Source organism: Caloenas nicobarica, chromosome 22 (genome assembly GCF_036013445.1).
Source record: "Caloenas nicobarica isolate bCalNic1 chromosome 22, bCalNic1.hap1, whole genome shotgun sequence".
In the NCBI taxonomy this organism is placed as follows: Eukaryota; Metazoa; Chordata; class Aves; order Columbiformes; family Columbidae; genus Caloenas; species Caloenas nicobarica.
The window spans coordinates 2,773,309-2,792,637 of NC_088266.1; the positions used below are offsets into that span (position 1 = coordinate 2,773,309).

The window sequence follows — 19,329 nt, forward strand, 5'->3', positions numbered from 1 at the left end:
TGAAGTTCTGCCTTCATCCTACACCTTCCTTAATTACTGTTGTTACCATTACAGGCATTAATAAAGCATCCATCGCGTTTTCCAGCCCAACTCAGGAGGTAGGAGCTATGTGATCCCTTATTTTCAAGTAAGGACTTGCTCCTGTTTCCTCTTGCCTTTGGTGACCTATGTGTATATACACATATTTTTAAGAAACAGGCAGTTACAGCTCAATTTGCCCCCTCTGGACCAGAGCGGAGGGGTCAGCTATTTCCATCTCATCCCCCAATCTCTGCCTGCACCCTTTGGGGAAGGGCACTGGAGCAGGAGTTGGTAATTGCTGTTTAATCCTCTTTTCCTTCCCAAATTCTCCCTGCTGCCCCAGTGCTGCCCATCTTTGCTGCTCCCTTGGCAAAGCCACATCAATGGAAAATGCAGTTTTCCCCACAATTTCACCCAGGACTGAGCCGAGGGACCCACCACGTGCTAAAAAAATGCCCGATCCTGCCTTCCTGCTGTGCTGTGGTACCTCTTGGTTTATTAACTGCCCTTCGGTTAGCTAATTGGGTTGTTAATGAGAGCAGGAAAGGCTGGGATCACCACCTTCTCCAGGGATGGAGTGGGAATGGGCTTCTCGCATCTCTGAGGGTCCCCCTCAGTGTCCCCCTCCACATCTGAGGGGATTTTCACCCCATCAAGTCATTGTCTTTAAGACATGGGTGCTCTGATTCTGTTGCCAGGGCGACTGCAAGTGCCTCATTAGGAGAAATTAGTTTGGATACAGTTGTCGGCTCGAGCTTAATAAATAAGCCCCTTTATACTGTGTAAATAAATATTTGCAGGCAGCGTTCGCGCAGGGAGGGAGAAGCTTCCCAGCCTCACGATCGGTGCCGAGGGGCGTTTTGGGGAGAGAAGTGGCCAAATTGGGGTAGCCCCGGTGCAAAACACCTGGTGTGGGTGTCAGGGGGGTGACAGCAGGTGGTGGGACCCTACAGAGACCCCCCCACCCGCCCTGGCACGGGGAGATTTTGCTGCCCAACATCCCTGCCAGGGTTATTAGCCGCAGGGGCTCGTTAGCCAGAACCCGACGGAGCTTTTTTGTGCTTCGCAGGGTTATGAAACCTGCCGGAGAGGGGGAGGACAGGAGAGCTTAAAAAAGACCCGGCGTGTGTGTCCCCCACACACACCCCACAGCCGAAAAGGGCTGGCGACGTGCCGGCAGCCATCCCGGCACAGATTGTGCCTCTGCCCCCGTCCGCCCGCCAACGGGGTGGAGAACTTTGCTGGAAAATGAGCTTTTTTCATAGCGTTTGCCGTGTTTTGTGTGTTTTTTCCCCCTGATTTCTGCTGAGGAAAACGGGGAGCAGAGGCCATGGTGCAGTCACAGCCCCTCAGGAGCATCCGCAAAGTGGTCCAGGGCTTCTCCGCATGCTTCTTCCTCCTGATTTCTCCAAAAAGATGCAGCAGAGCAACATAGAATCTACCTGCGATGCTTGGGGAGGGGGTCAGCAGCCCGCCAAACAAGCCCTCACCCCCAAAATCCAGACCAGGTTGCAACATGGTGTCATTTTATCTTAACTATATATTTTTTTTGCTTTGAGGATGTTTTTCCCTTTGATTTTTTTTTTTTTCCCCATCCCAAGAGCTCGGGGGATGCGGCCGGTTGGTGCCCGTGGGCTTCATCGCTCCCGAAATAGAGCTCAGGGGCAGCTTTTTGGGTGTTTCGGAGGCATCTGAGCCGAAGTCATGAGGATGTTATGCAAGACTTGATGATAGGTTGTAAACAGCTATTAAAGTGATTGACAAGCCCGGGATGAAGTATTAAGGGGGGGAACAGGGGGGTAAAGAAGAGAAAAGATGAGTAATAATGATTAAAATAATTAGCAAATGGAGATGTTCCATAAATGAGGGGAAGACTCGATGAGGATGAAGGTGCAGTGAAGAAACTGTGTTTGAGTGGGGGACTGGGTGCATGAGGAGGATGTTGGGGCAGGTATTGTGCACAGAAAAGTTTAGAAAAGGGTTTTTTTTTTCCCCAAGCTTCTGGGTGCCAGGAGGGTTTTGCTCCCTCGAAACCAGCTAAAAAGCAATTCCAGCCCAAATCTGGCAGATTTGGGTTCACGGAGCGCTGCCAGATCCCGAAACCCCCAAAACCCAAGGGCTGAGCAACGCGACGAGCACAGCCCCGAGTTAATTAGGAGAAACAAGCAGATTATGGGGAAGACAGCTTCTATTTATATATAAATACTCCAGTAATCAGCAGCGAAGGGCAAGGGAAATCCAATAGAAATATGTGGCTGTTTAAGAAGCTTTTTGAGCAAAACGTTACACAATCGGTTGCATTTGTCTGGCTCCATCTCCAAGCTCCAGAAACTAAGGAAAAAAAAAAAAAAAGGAGTAAACCCGTGCACAAGGAAGGAGAAGAGATTTCCAAAAGCTTCTGCCCATCAAATAAGAGGAAATAAGGAGTCTGGGGAGCCCCTAAATTCAGCCCCCGTGGGGTGGATGCTGCTATGCCCCCAGCAGCTCCTTTTGACCCCAAACTCCCAAGCTTTTCACCCAAAACCAGCCAGCCCCACACCTTGCAACCCTGCCAAGCGCACTGCAGGGATAAGGTAGAAATATATATGTATATATGGAATTTAATCTATAAAATCCACCCAGAGCTTTGCTGTGTTTCTCAGGGGTGCTCGCGGCACAAGAAGCTGCGGGTGCTGACACGGAGCAGAAATAGTTGCCGGTCACACCCCGGTTTCACACGCTGCCTTTTTTTGCAGGAAAATGGGATTTTGGGGGGGGTTTGGTGGCCCCACACATGCACTTTGCTGGGCATCACCTTAATTATGTGTATTAGTGGGAATCACCTGGGCTGGGAGCTCTTTAAACACCTGGAGTTTGGGCCATTTTGGGTTGTTTTTTTTTTTCCTCCTCTACTCACACCCAGGACAGCTGCTCTGAGTTTCTGTAATTTATTGATCCCAAAGGTAATATAAGGCCTAAAGCGGAGGTTTGGGGAGTGTTGCAGGAGGGATGGATGCACGGGGAGCCTGTCCGTGTCCCAGCGTTCTGGTTTTGGGATGGTTGCACCCCGACTGGTGCCGTTCCTGGGCCATTCCCCAGCTCACACGGAACAGGAGGATGGAAATTTGTCCCTTTATGCTGCAAGGAGCTGCTGTCACCACCCAAGGGTCAGTGGTGTTTGTTTTGGCTCTGGGGGTGCCGATGGCTTTGCAATGTTGATTTTAGGTGTTGCATTTAAATTGGTAGAATTCTGTGCCCTGTGCAATGGCCTTTTCTGGTTTTCTCCTTTGTGGCACCTGCAAAGTCACCTTTGCCAGGGGCAGCGTGTGTCAGGCTGGGATTTACACATGAGCACGAGTCCTGCTTGGTCCCTTCAGTTGTTCAAATCATTAAATCTCCTGAATGTGCAGATATTCTAGTGCAGATGTGCAAAAAACTCAGCTAAAGGTCTGCAAGCTCCCTGTCCATTAAATTAGGGGTTTTCTTGGCTTTTTTTTGTCTTGTTGTTAACTCTTTCCGTGCACAAAGGAGGAAAGCGAGGGATGTATGATAAATATATGTGGGTTCGCAGGGTTGGGGGACATGAATGCGCCGGCTCCAGCCCTGACACGCTGGTCTGGAGGGGCAGAGCCCCTGGAAAGCGCGATTGCCCGGAAAGTCGGGTGTAAATGCCTTTGGAAAGGTGGTCGGGTTGAGGCTGCAGCTCCCTGCAACCCTCTCTTGCTTGTGCAAAGTGAACTCATGCCAAAGCACCGTGATGGGTGGAAACAATATTATTTTGGTGTGTTAAGATGCAAAATTACTGGGTATTTTGGCCAAATGCATCTCTGTGTTGCTGATGTGTGTGTTCCTGGGGTGAGGTCTGGGGGTCGATGGCTGCTGCTCAGCCGTGTGTTTGCTGCCCTGTAGAGCCTCCCCAGGAGCGGGAGATGCTGCTCCCAACCTTCCCCGTCCCACACTCCTTCCTGTTTGGCTAAAAATCTTTAAAAAATGTTTTTTCTTCGGAGCTATTCCCCAATCCCATGGCTGGAAGTGGCAGCAAGCGAGTGCTGGATGCTGCAGGGCTGATGTGCGTGCTGCTTGCCGGCTTTGGGGGTTTCAGCTGCTTTTCTCCTGGCTTTGAGCTGTGGCGGGTTGAATTTTTCATTTTTTGGGTCTCCCCAGCGAGGATGATGAAGGGATGGGGTCGGGGATGTCACCGCATTTAGGCACGGCTCCAATGTCCCTGCTGTGGGACCCACAGCACCAGCTGGGCTCAGGCCATGGGTCCCACCCCACGATGCAGCTCTGGGGCCGTGGGTCCCGCTGCTTTTTCTTCTCTCCTCGGGGCTGCGCACGCTGCTGTGGCTTATGCAAGTGCTGGCAGCCTTGTGTAACAGTGCTGCAGCCGGCGGCGCGGGGGTGAGCGGCTGCGGGGGCCCCCGGAGCATCCAAACACCCAGGAGCATCCGTGCACCCGCCTGGGCTCCCTCCCACCCGCATCTGCCCGGGATGCATTTTTTGTTTTCGCGGTATTCGGTGCTGCAGGATGAATGTTTTGGGGGTTTTGTGGCTGTTTGCTTCTGGTACAGCTGAAATGGGCTGAGCAGGAGCTGTGCCAAGCGGTGATGGGATGGGGGGCACCTCCCAAACCTCCCGATGGGGGTGTCCTGGGGGGTGTTGCTGCGTCGTAGCCTCAGCTTCCCCTCGTACCCGCTCCCGGTGCACCCAGATGCAAAGTTATTTATTTTTAATAATTAAACCTGGTGGTTTTGCTGTGCTGGGTGTCTTTTGGAGCCCCCTCCTTGCCCCTGCTTCCCCAGCACCTGCCGCCAATTTGGAGCTGAACCCCGTTGCCATGGAGACGAGTTGAGGATGCTGAGGATGCTGCTGGGTCTCATCCTGCCCGCGGTGCGGGGCTGCTCACCCTCTGCTTTTCCTTACCTGCGTTAACCTGGGTGAGCAGGCTGGGATTAACCTGGCCTGGAGAATCCCGGGAGGTTAAACCCCGTGAGTGGTTAAGCCCGGCTTGGCTTTGCACGGCGCTAGATCTCACTCACCCTCGCACACATTTGTTTGCTGTAAGAGGGTTTTTTTTCCCCCTCCTCTATTTATTTGTCTAGATCAGGTGAAAATAACCCCAGGGCAACTTTCCAAAGGCACCTCCTCCCAAATAAACCCTGTTTCTGGCCGTTTTCCATCCCGCTGGGGGTGTTGTAGGATGCTGTGGCTTGGGAAGGGTTGGGACTGGCTTGTACCCAGCCTGGTCCCAGTTTCACCAGCACCCACCACCCCTCGCAATGGGGGTGTCCCAGTCCTGGGGCTTCACCCCACCACCTCAGCCGGCCCCATACAGGGTCTTGGCTCTGTATTTTCTCCCTCTGGACACGACTGTGGGGAATTAGTCCGTGCTTCAGGTTTAAAATGACGCTAAGCTGAGGAAATGCTAATTAATTAGAGCTAGGTGGAAAATCCTGAGTGATTCCTCGTGGCGAGAACCTCCTGGGTGTGTGTCCCCTTCCAAAAAGACATTTTCTTTCTTTTAAAAGCCCCTTTAATGCTCCCCAAGCCTGGCTTTTGCAAGATGCTGGGGTGTGTGGCCCCGTTGTTGGGGATTTGGGGTTGCTGGGGGGGTTAGGAGGGGGTGCCGCTGGCTGAGCCCCGCTCTGTTGTCTCCGAATCGCAGCCTATTTGTTTGTATTTGAGCAGGTTTGGAGCAAAACTGGGAAACGGGGGGTGTGTGGGGGGAAAACACAGCTGAGTGCGACTGACTCAGAGCTGGATCGGCCCCATCCCAGCACCGTGAGTCACCGCCGGGTATTTCAGGGTGTTAAATCACACGGGCTGGTGCTGGGGTGGGGGGGTGGTATTTTTGTGGTTTGCTTGTTTTGCTTTGTTTTTCTTTTGTCCCCCACCTTGGAAAGGGGCTGGTTGCTCCAAGCCGTGTACACGAAGCTCCGGGGACCCCAGGAGATGTTCCCGGCAGCTGCTTTTCTCCCCTTCTTTCCATGTTTGCTCATCAAAAAATGGGAAAGGACGAGTGGGATGGGAAACGTTAAAAAACCACCAGGAATAGAGAGGTCTTCAAAGCAAAGGGCTCGTACAGATGTCACACATGCACCTCTGCAAAAATTAATATATATATAAACATATGTATAAATTAATATATATTAATAATTGCAATGCCATAGCATGGAGAGGGAGCCCTAATTCCTCAGGTTTCCTTTGTATCTGCCTGCTGAGGATGTGAAAATGCTCCTGGGTTGGAAAAATGAGGTTGTGCCGGCATCCCCACCCCCAAAATAAAAAATAACCCCCCTCCAACCTTGAATATTTAACTGGGAAAACATTGGTGGGGTTGCAGAGCCTGGTGCTTTGCTCGGGCTTGGTTTTTATTTGAGCATCTGCTTCTGCATTTAGCGCAGACTGAAACTTTGTTTTTTTCTTTATTTCTTTTTTTTTTTTTTTTTTTTGGTGAGGTGTCTCCCACTTGTTATTGTAATGCAACAGTTTGACACTTTGAGCAATGTATAAATGAAGGTGTCTGATGTTTCGCTTAGTCCTCATTAGCGGGAGCAGCTGTTTATAATATCCTAGAAATTTTAACTCCAGGCTAAAAAGAAAAGAAGGAGCCTGGGGAGACAGGCAGCTCCGCTTTGGGGCTCCCAGAGATGGGCAGCAGGAGGGATTTGGGGTGAAAAAACGCACTTTTTGCATCTCCCGTGGGGTCCCTGGTGCAGGGATGCTCTGGGTGTACCAGTGGAGACGGGAGACGAGCCCCAAATTGTGCTGCCTCTGTGCGTTATGTTATTTTTTTTTTTTTTCCCCCCCTTCAATTTCAGCCTTTTGGGCACTGATGTTGTGTCCAAATGTCCCAAGTGGCTGAATCAGGTGGGATCACAGAGCCCCAGTGGCCTCTAGTGGCTGTGGGACAGAGAGCCCGGCGATGGGGGGATTTTGGGGTGCTGCGGGTCCCCCAAAAAGTGGCGGTTTGGCCCCACGCTGCAAGAGGCCCTTCTCCTGGGGTGAACCCCAAAGGCAGAGAGAAATTAAGTGGGGAAAAAAATAAAAAAATCAAAAAAATCCCCAAGGCCTGCATCACCTCGCAGAGAGGTTGGAATCCGGGATGGGACGGCCACTGGGTTTTTCTCATTCCTGTGTTTAAAAAGCAGGGGAAAAAATAAATTTATTTTCCTGCAGGGCAAAATTTTCTTCATGCTTTTGCTCGTTTTCTACTTTTCTGAAGCGTACGTTCTGTCGGTGACGCCACAATATGAAATGTTAACCACACGCGGTGGGAAACAGCAGCGGTCTCGAGAGAGTGGATCAAAGGGGGTTTGAGACCGTTAAAATGACCGGTTTCGTGTCTTCTCCACTGAAAGTCACTTAAACCGCCTCCTTCTGAGCAACTGTGGTTTGTTTTGGTGGGGTGTTTTTTTTTTTTTTTTTCAGCAAGAGGAATAACTGACCGCATTTTCTTCCCCAAAACCGCGGTGTTTAGGAACAGAATGGAGCATCCCTGCCCTGGACACGCTGCTCTGCGGCCCCCCATGAAAAATAAACCACTTTGCAGGGGAGCGCTGGCCTAGTTTAACATGCCCTAGTTTTGGTAGGATGGAAAAAAAAAAAAAAAAGAGATATTTATTTTGGGCAGTTGCTACATGGGCATCCTTTTGGAGGAAGCACTTTGGGGGGCTCGCCTGCTTCTCCCTGGCTGCGACCCACTGCCCTTGATTTTTTGGGGTGGTTTTCTATGGATTATTACAAACCGATGTGGGAAATGAGTGGCGGGGACACCGATACAGCCCCAAAATGGGCATCCATGGTGCTGGTATCATTCCCCGGGGGGGTTTACACGATGCAAAGGGCTGATGCTGCGATGGCTGCGGGGATTTAAATCCTGCAGAAAATGAGAGGATTTTGAGATGGATAAAAATACCCCCCCCGGCTCTTGGGTGTGAGGGGCCAGGGCTGGGTTTGCTGGGGGAGCAAGTGTGTTAGCACCTTCCCCCCAGCACCAAAATCCCCAGGAATTTGGGCTAAAAGTGCATCTTTGGGCACAGCAACCGCTCCGGGTGCCACCGGGACCTTTGCATCTCGCTTGTCCCTCCGTCACCCTCCTCCTTCCAAAGGTGCCAAGTTTCAGTAAATAAACCTGCAAACAGCTTTTAAAAAATTATTTTTAATTTTTCCTCCTTTTTCTCCCACCGCTGCCAAAGCAAGCAGCCCGTATGGGCTGGCTTGGGTGGGGATTTTTATTTTTCTTTTGCGGTTTCCATGGGGATTTGGCACTGGAGCTGCTGGGTACTGGCTCCTTGGGGGGTTTTTTTGGTTTTGTTTTTTGATTTTTGTGCTGGTTTATTGGGTTTTTTTTCTCTTCTGGTCCCGGTAACCAGATCCTGGCGGTGACACCGGCATCTCCCGGCCAAGGTCACCGGGGAGATCGCAGGCAGCCGCCTGCCGGCGTTGGGCCATCTGTTAAATAATGTATGCAATAAACTCCTGTCCCGCGGCCGCCTTAATCCTTAAATCCTCCTTCAGAATATCATCTCCCGGTGATGCGTGGCTGGGGGATCCCCGGCTTGGCCTCTTGGGTGCATCTTTCCCCCCCATCCATCCCCCGACCCCCTTTTTTTTTGCCCCTCCATCCTCATCCTCGCCGGCAGCCAACGCGTCGCCGCGCCGGGCTCTCCTGCTCCATTATTGATGTGCTGTGCATGAAAGATGCAGATAAAAGAAGCGGTTTATAATTTAGCAGAATCTCCTCTCCTTTCAGCCTCCCTTCCCCCGCGGGTTTTGGGATTTTTCTGCTTCGTTCCGGGGTGTTGAGGGGTTTTTTTGGGGGGTTCCTGGGACCCCATCGCTGCAGCACCTGGTCTGGTGCATCTGGGTTTTGGGGGACTGGGATGTTCAGGTTGTTTTGGTTTTTTTAATGCATGGGAGAAAGCGGGTAATTGGGTCTGGCGGACCCGTAGATCAGGTTTTCATGCAAAACTGGGGCTTTTCAGTATATAAAAGCCCATGGTTATGTGTCTGATGAGCTGCCTGGGATGCAGGATGCTCTGCTCCTCCGTGGGCTGCGGCTGCTCACACCCAGCTTCTGGTTGGGGTAAAAACCACTGGATTAGGGAAAAAGAACGTTCCCTCAAGCCCATCTCATGCTTTGCAGGTACGTGGGGTCACCCAGGATGGAAAATCCCGGGGCCAAATCGTTGGTGGCGTCTCCCGAGTCCAACCCCTGGGACCTCGGAGCTGAACCCACCGGGGAAAAAATTAAAATATTTGTTGTGGTTTGGGGTTTTTTTGGTGTTTTTTCAAGGGAGTGCTTGAGCAAATCTCCCCATCCCATCCTCTACCTGTGAGAGGTTGTAGGGGTTAAAAATGGAGAAATAAATAGCAAAAGTGCTGGAGCCTGGGCACCCTGAAAATGGGGGTGTTTGGGCAGCACTGGCTCCCTGTCCCACCCCAGAATTACCAGTTTTCCCCCCTGGCCCTCGCCGTATGAAGCAGCACCAGCCCTGCTCGGCATCATGCTGCTTTTATTGCAATATATTGGTTTATTTGCAACAAAACCCCATCCCCAGGACCCATTTCCCCTGGAATGATTGTATTTTCCTCCCCCTGGCACAAAGGTTTGGTGAGAGTGATAAGGGCTGATTAACGCTACTCCGGGGCAATGATTAACGATGGCGATCACAGGGAACCAGCCGGGTTTTGGGTGAAAAATCCCCATTTCCCACAAGTTTTCCCAGCAGCGAAGGGGACAGATGCCTTTTTGTGTCCCCGTCCCCACCCCCAGCAGCTGCTTTTGGGACCTCACATTGAATTTCTCCACGGAATTTGTGCCCTGGGGATGTTTTCCCACCAAATAAATCGCATAAATAAATATTAATTATAATTAATTATTCAGGGCACAGCGTGACCCCAGTCACGGGGGGGGTCCATGCTGGAGTGGAGAGGTATTTCTGGTGATTTTTGGCATTTTTGGGGTGTTCGCGAAGGGATGCTCGTGGCGCTGGGCCTCGGCAGCACGCGGGAAAGCACGGCAGATCCGCAGTTATTCATTATTTTTTTTCCACTTTGTTTCATTTTACCTTTTTATTTGGACATTGCAGAAATAGCCCTGTGTAGTGGATAAAAGTGCAACATACACAATATTTAAGAAAAAGGAGGAAAGAAAAAAAACCTGCCTTGAGGTCTGTCAGTCAGAGTCGCAAACAGAAACAAGAAACCGAACCCTTGCGCGAGAGGTGCTTTTTTTCCTTTTTTTTTTTATGCACATCATGCAAAATAGTTAAAAAGAAAGATTAGAAAAGAGAAGTTAAAGAAAACCCCACGAGAGACCGACCGAGCCCTAGAAAGAGCAGAAAACCCCGAGCGCTGCTTGACTCGGGGAAGGAATCGCTGCCCTCCGGCATCTCCAAGTGTTTGGCACTCTTGTGATTACATTAGATTTTTTTTTTTAGTATATATATATATTTTTAATACAATCTATTAAGGAAAGAAAACTGCCACAATATAAGAAAAATAAAACCAAGAGCACTCACAGTACAGACTGCATGGTAGTTAGAAAAGCCGAGCGTCCCCCGCCCCCCCATACATATAAAATCTGTCCCTTTGCTCACAGCAACCAAGTACAAGCTTTAAAAAATAAACCAGCAATTCTTCCTCTAGGCCTTTCCTTTATAAAAGTTTTGTTTGTTGTTTGTTTTTTTTTCCCCTCGAGAACCTTAAAATGTGACTAAAATGAAATATATATATATATATTTTTTTATATCATTTTCCAACATCCAAAGACATCAACATAAAAAAAAAATTGGAAGGAAGAAGGGAGAGCATGGTACATCCAAGTGCACGGATTCATTTTTGCAAGATTAAATAATGTAAACAAGGTGCCCGCTGGGAACAACCCTGGCCGGGGGGACCCCGGGGCTGCCCCCCTCCCTCCATCGCTGCCCCTTTTCCTCTTACCCCCCGTCTCACGAGGTTCATCGCACCGAGAAAAGAAATCGCGAGTAATTTGGAGCCACGATGCCTCCGTTCGTCGTCAGTGGGTTGGGGTGTGGGGGCTTTGGAGCGGGTGATTACTTTTCCAAATTTTTTTTTTTTTTAATTTATGATTTTATTTGTTGTTGGGCTTTGTCTCATTCGCCGCTTTCCCTCTGCGCGTCTCCTGGAGGGCAGGACGTGCCGCTGGGCGCTGGGGACCGCGGGCTGGCGAGGATGCTCACTCGGTGTGGTGCTCTGATTTCTTTATTTTTATTTTTGCCGATAACCTGTGCCGTTGTAAACTGAACCCCCACCCCCACCGACCCCCTCAGCTCCAGCCGAGCGTCCCCGGGGAGGCTTTAAACACCGGGAGGGGCTTTTTCCGTGAGATTTTGCAGCACATCATCAATTCTATCGTCTTCAATAACCACTGGAAAGCAGAAAAAACAGAACGGTGATGAATATGCTGCTGCTGTGCCCATCTTGCCCAAGGTCACCCCAGGGTGGTGGCACCCCGGGGTGGGCTTGGGGGGGGTCCTGCATCCCTGGTGAAGTCTGGTGGGTATTGGTACCTGGTGCGTGATGCCTGACACCCCCTGGGGTACCCAGCGCATTGTGCCCCCTCCCTGGGGAGGGTACCTGGTACCCCCCACCCCGGTGCTGCTGCCTTGTCCCTGGGGAAGGCTCCTGTGCCTGGGGCATGGTGTTTTGTCCCCAGGGACGGTCTCTCCTGCCCTACACCCTGGGGATGGTCCCTAGGGGACAATGTCCTGTCCCTGGGAAGGTCCCTGCTGACCGACACCCTGGCAAAGTCCCCAGGAAGGTTCCCCACTACCCAAAACCCCTGGGGAAGGTCCCTTGGGCACGATGCCTGACATCTAGCAAGGAGCCTGGTGCATCGTGCCCTGTCCCTGGTGTCCTGCATCCCCAGAAAGGGCCCTGGGGCACATGCCCCACCGTGTACCCTGTGCACCGGGGACGGTCCCTGCATCCCGGACAAGTACCCGGCGCCACATCCCTGGGGAAGGTCCCTTGGGCACGATGCCAAACAGATGGCGAGGAGCCTGGTGCAGCGTGCCCTGTCCCTGGGGACGGTCCCCACTGTCCTGCATCCCCGGGAAGGTCCCTGGGGCACGATGCCCGACATCCCGCCGGGTACCCGGGGCCGCTCCCCGTCTCCCAGTGCCCCGTCCCCGGGGAACTTCCCGCTGCCCCCCCGGCCCGTTCCCCGCGGCACCCACCTCTCTTGCTGCGCCCGATCTGCCCCAGCTTGGGCGGCCGCTTGCCCTGCCCGCCGGCGAGGAGCCCGTCGGGGCCGCCGAGGCGGACGGGGAACGGCAGCTGCCCCACGGCCGCGTCCCCCGCCAGCTGCCCCTCGCCGTAGGGCGGCCCCTCCGACATGGGGGCGGCGGGGGGGGGCCCGGGGCCGCCGCCGCCGCCCCCCGACAGCCTCCCGGGGCGCGGGGCCCGCGGGCCCGGGGCAGCGGCGGAGCGGAGCGGGGCGGCCGCCCCGTCACATCCCGGCCCGGCGCTGCTGGCGGCTCCGCGGCTGCGGCGGCGGCTCCGGCGGTGGCGGCGATAGAGGAGCGGGGGGCGGGACCGGGAGGGACGGGGCGGGAGCGGCACAGCCCCCGGTAACGGGACCGCCCATCCCGGCGGGGCTGCCCCACGCACCCCGGGGATCCCCGCGGCTGCCCCACAGCGTCCCCAGGGTGCCCCACAGCCACATCTGGGGAGCCCGGAGCTGCCCCACAGCATCCCCGAGATGCCCCACGCTATTCCTGGGGAGCCCGGACCTTCCCCATAGCATCCCTGGAGTGCCCCGCGGTATCCCCGGGAGGTCCAGAGCTGCCCCACAGCATCCCCAGGGAACCCAGAGCTGCCGAACAGGCATCCCTGGGGAGTCTGGAGCTGCCCCACAGAATCTCTGGGTCCTCGAAGCTGTTGAACCAGGAGCCCTGGGGAGCTTGGAGCTGCCGCACACCATCTCCAAGGTGCCCCAAGGTGCCCCACAGCATCCCCGGGGACCCCGGAGCTGCCCCACAGCCACATCTGGGGAGCTCAGGCTGCCCCACAGCATCCCTGGGGACCCCAGCACCGGTCCCCAGGGGCTCAGCCCCACATCTGCCCTGCAGACCACAGCAGAAACGAGCTGTCGAGGGGCTTCTGGCACTTTTTGGGGGGCTGCAACGTGGGGAGTCAGTCTGGGTGCTCTGGGTCCCCAGGACGTGTCCCTGCACAAGTTTTTCCCTGGGGACAGTGGGGTGGCTTTGGGGTCTCTGTGAGCTTTCCACAGAGTTTGCCCCAGCACAGGCCATTGGGGTTATTTCCCAGCAGTCAGCCAGCTGGGGCTTACAGGGAAGGCTGGGGTTACCATTTGGGGGAAGACCACAGCTAATTAGGGGGGTTCAGGTATTCCTGGTGCATCCCCTGCAGAGCAGAGTTTGGGGGACAGTGGGGGACAGCAGCAAAAACCACATTTGTGCGAGGCTGGTACAACATCTTCACCAGTGGATTTTTTCCAGAAGTGGGAGCCTGGCTCGTTTTGGGGCCAAGTGGGACGGGGACACAGGGAGGACAATGTTGGGGTCAGGTCACGCTGCCCCACGGCTGTTCCCACCCTCAAACCCCTCGTTTGGTGACATCCTCAGCTCCCAGAGCCGCACGAGCCCAAATCCTGCACACCCCCAAGCTGTCAGCTCCTTACATAAGGTTCCATCTCCGCCCGAGATATCGCGGGGGAAAGCTTGAAAACAGGAGGCGAAAGGTAGCGGGGAAAGCACAGCCCCCAAAAAAGGGTATTTTTAGGCTTTGCATGACAGCTTCATTCCCTGGGGAAAATGCCGGGGCTTGAGGTCGTGTCCTGCACCCGTCTGCCTGGGGAGGGTGACATTCCCGCTGTCCCCATCGAGGGAACGAGGCTTTTTGGGGTGGTTGGTCCCCAGAAAACCGCAGCAGGGGAGTGAAGGGCAAAACCACGGTATGGTACAGGGAGCGATAGGCAGTAATACTCAAAAAAAATAGTCTCTAAATATGATTTTTACAGCAGAAAATTGCTTTTAAGAAAAAGAATCAAGGTCTCAGCTGGTCCGGATCTTAAATCCAGGCTGTCGGGACGATGGGTGTGATTTGGCAGAGCCGATCCCTCGGAGATTTCTTGTTCTTTGTCTTGGGAGTTTCTTGTTTGTTTGGAGGTTTTTTTGCTGATAAAAGGAGATTTTGATTTCCCGGCAGCAGCAGGAGGACGCAAAGGGCATGGGAGGGCGATAACCGTGGGGAGGGGAGGGAGACGCCTCCGCCAGCAAGCCCGAGTTTGGCTTCTCCCCGCTGGGATTCCGGCTCTCCCCGCACAGGCAGGGACAGGCAGGGACAGGCAGGGACAAGCAGGCAGCCTCGCTGTGGCGGGCAGCCACCGCCATCTACAGCCAGCGGGCCCTTCTCGCTAAAGTTTAACAAGGAAATATCCCGTTTCCTTGTTAAATTCACCATTTTTTACTGGCACTCCATGGAAAATTGTGGATTTTTAAACGCGTGGGGGGACACAGGTGGCTCTGCCTGCCCGCAGGCACCAGATTGGGCATGGGGGGTTCCCCCTGTGTCAGTCCTGGGCTTTTCGGCTGTTCCTGCTCCAGGCTCCCCAAAACAGTGGCTACCCTCCCTGCTCCTGCATGTCTCTAATTGAAAACTCAGTTGCTGCCACAGCAAATGTTAATTAAAGCATCGTTAATTCTCTCAGGCGCCGTTACCATATGTGATTTATGGCAGAACGGGGGAGTTGGGCAAGGGAATTTTCCTCTTCTGGGTGAAAGTTTGGGGGTTTGGTACCACCTGCATTACAGACAAGGGGACAGCAGTGTCTGTCACAACCGGTGTCAGGTCCGGTGCAGAGGGACACGATCTCACCCCCGTTACCCCAACTTCGGTCCCCGCCCGGGGCGATTTACATTCCTCTGGTGTCAATCCACACAGCGTGTGCACCCCAGGGAGTGCAGATCCTGTCACCCCCTCCAGGGCCACGGAACAACCCGAGACAAACACGCTTTTCATCCTGTTTTATTCCTTCACATCCCATTTTCCACCCCAGTTCAAGCCAAGCGCAGAAATCGGCTGCAGCGTTTTCGCCTCCTGGCGTGACATGGTCACAACTTGATTTTGTGGACGGTCGCAAAATTAATTTTGTTCACACGAGCTCCCCGAAAACTCACCCTGCTCTGTGGCTCCTCAGAGCCAGCTGGCAGCATCACCCCAATTCTGCAGCCATAATACATCTTTATTTTTCCTCACAATATTTTATAAGGGACTGCAAGCTCAGCAAACCATGACACAAACCCCAAGAGTCCAACTCTTAAGAGTTTAAAACAGCGTCTCCCAGCCGAGCACCGCACCCTTTGCAAGGACTCCTCGTCTTTCACCCCCCTAAAAACCTCCAGGGCTTCCCCAAAATCAACCACCCAAGCAGGCAGGCGAGAAAATACCCCTTTGCGAGAGCCGGTTTTAATGCTAAAAGCTTCCCCCAGTGCACAGAAATTTAACTGTTGTACAAGGGAACCACCCTGGACACGGGCTGTCGGCAGACGGGGCAGCGCTTGGGCTCGGGGAGCGCCCGGTAGCACTCGTTGCACGAGCAAACGTGGCCGCACTCCAGGAAGACGCAGGATTTGGCATTGCTCAAGCAGACAACGCAGGCATTTTTGAGCGTTTCGCCACCTTCAGCGTTCATCTCGCGCATCAGGCGCTCCTGCGCCTGTCGGAATTCCTCCTGCATCTGCTTGAGGTGCCGCCGCTCCCGGTGGTGCCGGTATTGCTTCCGTAGGATGAAGAAGAGGACGGTGCAGGTGGCGAAACCAAAAACGACGGTGAGGATTTTCCAAAAGCGGACGTTCGACTCGTGTTTTTGCAGCAAGGCGCTGAAATCCAGGCTGCTGAGGTAGTAGGGCATGCCCTGCTTGGGCGGCTGCAGCTTGATGGTGGCGTTATCCAGCACCAGCTCTCCCACCCCCGTCAGCGCCGTCCCCACCTTCAGCATCTGCTCTGTCTCCTGGATGCCCTTGGGGCGCTCCCCGCTGATGTAGTGACCGATGACGTCGGTGAAGGACTGCACGGAGGGGTGGAATTTCTCGTACACTGTCTCCAGGCTGAGTTCGGCGGCGTCCAGGGGCTTCATCACGCGGACGGTGACGCCGGCGCCTTCCTCGGGAGGGACCAGGTCGAAGGGGGTGGTGTTGGTTCGCTGGTGGATGATCTTCTCGTAGTCATTCCTGTGGGAGGAGAAGGGGATGAAGCGAACGGGAGCGCTGGCACTTCCCACCAAGGCTGGCAGGGAAACACTTGCCTGTTTTGGGGACTGCCAGGTGTCCCCTGCCCTGAGCGAAGCTTTTTTTGGGTGAGATTCTCTGGAGAACAGAGTTTTTTTCCCTCATGGCACCATCTGGGTGGGCACTGGGTCTTCCGCCCTCACCTCAATGCTTCCACAGTCCCCACAGAACTACCGTGGGCTTTATTGTCACCGGGCGAGTGTCTCATCCCCCTGAATTCCCCCTCATCTCCCCGTGGTGTTCCTGGCTGCCAGAAACTGCCCTGTGAGAAGCGCTGCCTGTCACAGGTACAAATTTGAGCAGCGTTATCCGACGTGCTGAGGCTGGAAGAGCATCACCATGTTCTTGTTTCTGCAGCTCTCGAGGGCCAGGCTGCTCTGCTTCTGGTTTGACAGGGCCGTTTTGCTTGGGAAACACCATCCTGTGGCCATCTCTAAAACAGCAACATGAGGCTGCTGATAAATGCTCTGCCCACCTTGGGTTACTCTACGTGCTCATCGTCTACAGCCCCTAGATGAGCTCTGAAAGGCTCCAGCCCCAAAAACAGCCAAACGTGCCCCATTTTGGCAGTGGCAACAGGGCCGCGGGGACCTGTGTGGTACATGTCTGTGTCACCTTGGTCACTTTGGCCACGCTTGAAGTCATTTCCGTGTGTCAGGCCCTCCGAGGCCACCTCAGAGGGACATTGGTGACCACTAGGCTCATACCAGAGGTGGGTTGTTCGGTTCCAAACCATCTTGTGCTCCTGCAGCGTCAGCCGCTGCACAACACCCTTGCAGTTCTCCACAAACTGGCTGCTCAGAGTCTCCTTCACGGATTGCACCACACCTGAAAGGCAAATCCGAAGTGCGTGTGAGGTGCTTGTTAATCATCTGCTTCACTTCTTAGGATGTACAGTGAGTATGGGCAGTATTGGAAAAAGACAGGGAGGCAGAAGAGGGGAGAGCTCGTGTTTTGAGCAGTCAGGAGAGCCTGTGGCTGCCTGACACCGGGGAGATGAGTGACAGGCAATGGAGCTGGGGAAGGGGCTGGAGCACGCGTGTGATGAGAGCGGCTGAGGAAGCTGGGGGTTCAGACAGAGAGGAGGTTCTCAGGGACATGGAGCAGTGCCAAGGGTGGGGGAACGGTTGGACTTCACAGAATCACAGAATCGCAGAATGCTAGGGATTGGAAGTGACCTCAAAAGATCATCTAGTCCAATCCCCCTGCCAGAGCAGGAACACCTAGGTGAGGTTACACGGGAAGGCGTCCAGGCGGGTTTTGAATATCTCCAGAGAAGAAGACTCCACAACCTCCCTGGGCAGCCTGTTCCAGTGTTCCGTCACCCTGACCGAGAAGAAGTTTCTTCTCAAATTTAAGTGGAACCTCTTGTGTTCCAGCTTGAACCCATTACCCCTTGTCTTACTGTTAGTTGTCACCGAGAAGAGCCTGGCTCCATCCTCGTGACACCCACCCTTTATATATTTATAAACATTAATGAGGTCACCCCTCAGTCTCCTCCAAGCTCCAGAGCCCCAGCTCCCTCAGCCTTTCCTCATAAGGGAGATTCTCCACTCCCTTCAGCATCTTCGTGGCTGTGCTGGACTCTCTCCAGCAGTTCCCTGTCCTTCTTGAACTGAGGGGCCCAGAACTGGACACAATATTCCAGATGTGGTCTCACCAGGGCAGAGCAGAGGGGCAGGAGAACCTCTCTGACCTACTGAGCACCCCCCTTCTACTCCGCCCCAGGTCCCATTGGCCTTCCTGGCCACAAGGGCCCATGGTCATGGACTTGATGATCTTGAGGGGCTTTTCCAACCAAGGTGATTCTGTGACTCGATGGGAGCAGAACCGCGGGGTGAAGATTAAACACCCCGCCCAGGGGTGACGCTTTGGGTCCCGCCGCTACCTTCAATGACCGCATATGGGACGCAGCGCCCCGGCGCCTCCAGCAGCACCGCTCGCAGGTCTCCGTCCAGCCGGACCGTCCTGGCGCCCTGCGGGGAGCAAACCGAGGCCGCGGCTCAGCCGAGGGGCCCAGGCCGCGATCGGGGCCCGGGCCCTTGCACCCTCCCCGGGGGCCCCTCGCACCCACCTCGAGGCCGCGGGCGACTCGCGCCTTTTGCCGGTACACGGAGTAGAGCAGCGCGGTGAGAGCGGTGCTGGTCGCCAGCAGCGCGGCCTGCAGGGCCGAGGGCCGCCCGCCGCCTTCCATTGCCGCCGCGCCGTTACCGCGGCAACCGCCCGCCGGCGCCCGGTGATGACGTCACCGAGACGCTCTAGCGGGCGGCACCGCGACCATAGAGACGCGGTCCGCCAGGGCGGGAGTGGGGCAAAAGCAGGGACGAAATGCCCTGAGCCTCCCGCCAAGGCTTTTTGGAGGGGCCCAAATCCCAGAGCCACAGGGCCTGCGGGGGCAGGCAGGACAGGTCCTGGCCCCACAAGGCCTTGAGGGTTTAATCCCAGCCTTGGGGAGCAGGACAGATCCCAGCCCCCGCCAGGGGTCTTGGAGGGGAGACTAAAGCCCAGCCTAACAAGGCCTTGGGGGGTGGGATTAGCCTAAATCCCAACCACCTCCTAGGATTGCTGTAGCAGGGCCCAAACTTCAGTATCCCTATGGTCATGGGGGGAGCACCCCAGTGCCCCCCCGCAGGGCCTTGGTATGAGGGAGGGCACCCAAATCCCACGGCCCCCACTGCGAGGACACGGCTCAGGGTGAGCACGCAGCCCCCAGCCCCATTTTTAAGTGGCCTCCTGCCCCCCAGTGCCGTGGCCAGGCTGGGGGGTCCCTGCCAGCCCCGTGCTGGGGGGGCGACACAAGACCCTGTTCCACCCCCATCCCCTTCCCAGGGCTTATTCCGAGAAAGCAGCAAAAGAGGAAGACAAAAAATAGCAAATTTTGGTAAACTATTGACATTCAGGGCCTCGGTGTTGCTTTTGGGGTGGGCAGCGGGGGCTGCAGATCAGCCCTGCTCTGTGCTGGGGGTCTGGGGGGCCAAACCCCCATCGCGGCCCCCCCTGGTTTGGGCGGCCTTGTGGCACCCCCCTAGCTCTATAGTTAAAAAAC

General features: G+C 54.7%; 2 protein-coding genes across 2 annotated transcripts; both read right to left on the bottom strand.

Annotated features, from left to right (window-relative positions):
* Nucleotides 1–10,079: 10,079 nt before the first annotated feature.
* Nucleotides 10,080–12,509, bottom strand: CAMK2N1 (calcium/calmodulin dependent protein kinase II inhibitor 1). The gene is made up of 2 exons (XM_065650119.1): nt 12,210–12,509; nt 10,080–11,398 (listed from the first exon to the last, which is right to left on the bottom strand). Exons 1-2 carry the CDS (start codon nt 12,367–12,369, stop codon nt 11,328–11,330), a joined length of 231 nt encoding a protein of 76 aa, XP_065506191.1. The 5' UTR covers nt 12,370–12,509; the 3' UTR covers nt 10,080–11,327.
* A 2,515-nt stretch (nt 12,510–15,024) lies between these two features.
* On the bottom strand, nt 15,025–18,492 carry MUL1 (mitochondrial E3 ubiquitin protein ligase 1). The gene is made up of 4 exons (XM_065650091.1): nt 18,358–18,492; nt 18,172–18,259; nt 16,991–17,111; nt 15,025–16,226 (listed from the first exon to the last, which is right to left on the bottom strand). Exons 1-4 carry the CDS (start codon nt 18,475–18,477, stop codon nt 15,497–15,499), a joined length of 1,059 nt encoding a protein of 352 aa, XP_065506163.1. The 5' UTR covers nt 18,478–18,492; the 3' UTR covers nt 15,025–15,496.
* Nucleotides 18,493–19,329: the final 837 nt, after the last annotated feature.

Bases quoted from the DNA above. Each gene is read 5' to 3' on its own strand.
- CAMK2N1 (XM_065650119.1), bottom strand. From the start codon at position 12,369: ATGTCGGAGGGGCCGCCCTACGGCGAGGGGCAGCTGGCGGGGGACGCG. The intron at 11,399-12,209 runs GTGGGTGCCGCG...TCTGCTTTCCAG, and splicing joins GATCGGGCGCAGCAAGAGAG to TGGTTATTGAAGACGATAGA.
- MUL1 (XM_065650091.1), bottom strand. From the start codon at position 18,477: ATGGAAGGCGGCGGGCGGCCCTCGGCCCTGCAGGCCGCGCTGCTGGCG. The intron at 18,260-18,357 runs GTGGGTGCGAGG...TGCTCCCCGCAG, and splicing joins GAGTCGCCCGCGGCCTCGAG to GGCGCCAGGACGGTCCGGCT. The intron at 17,112-18,171 runs GTAGCGGCGGGA...TTTGCCTTTCAG, and splicing joins CCCATATGCGGTCATTGAAG to GTGTGGTGCAATCCGTGAAG.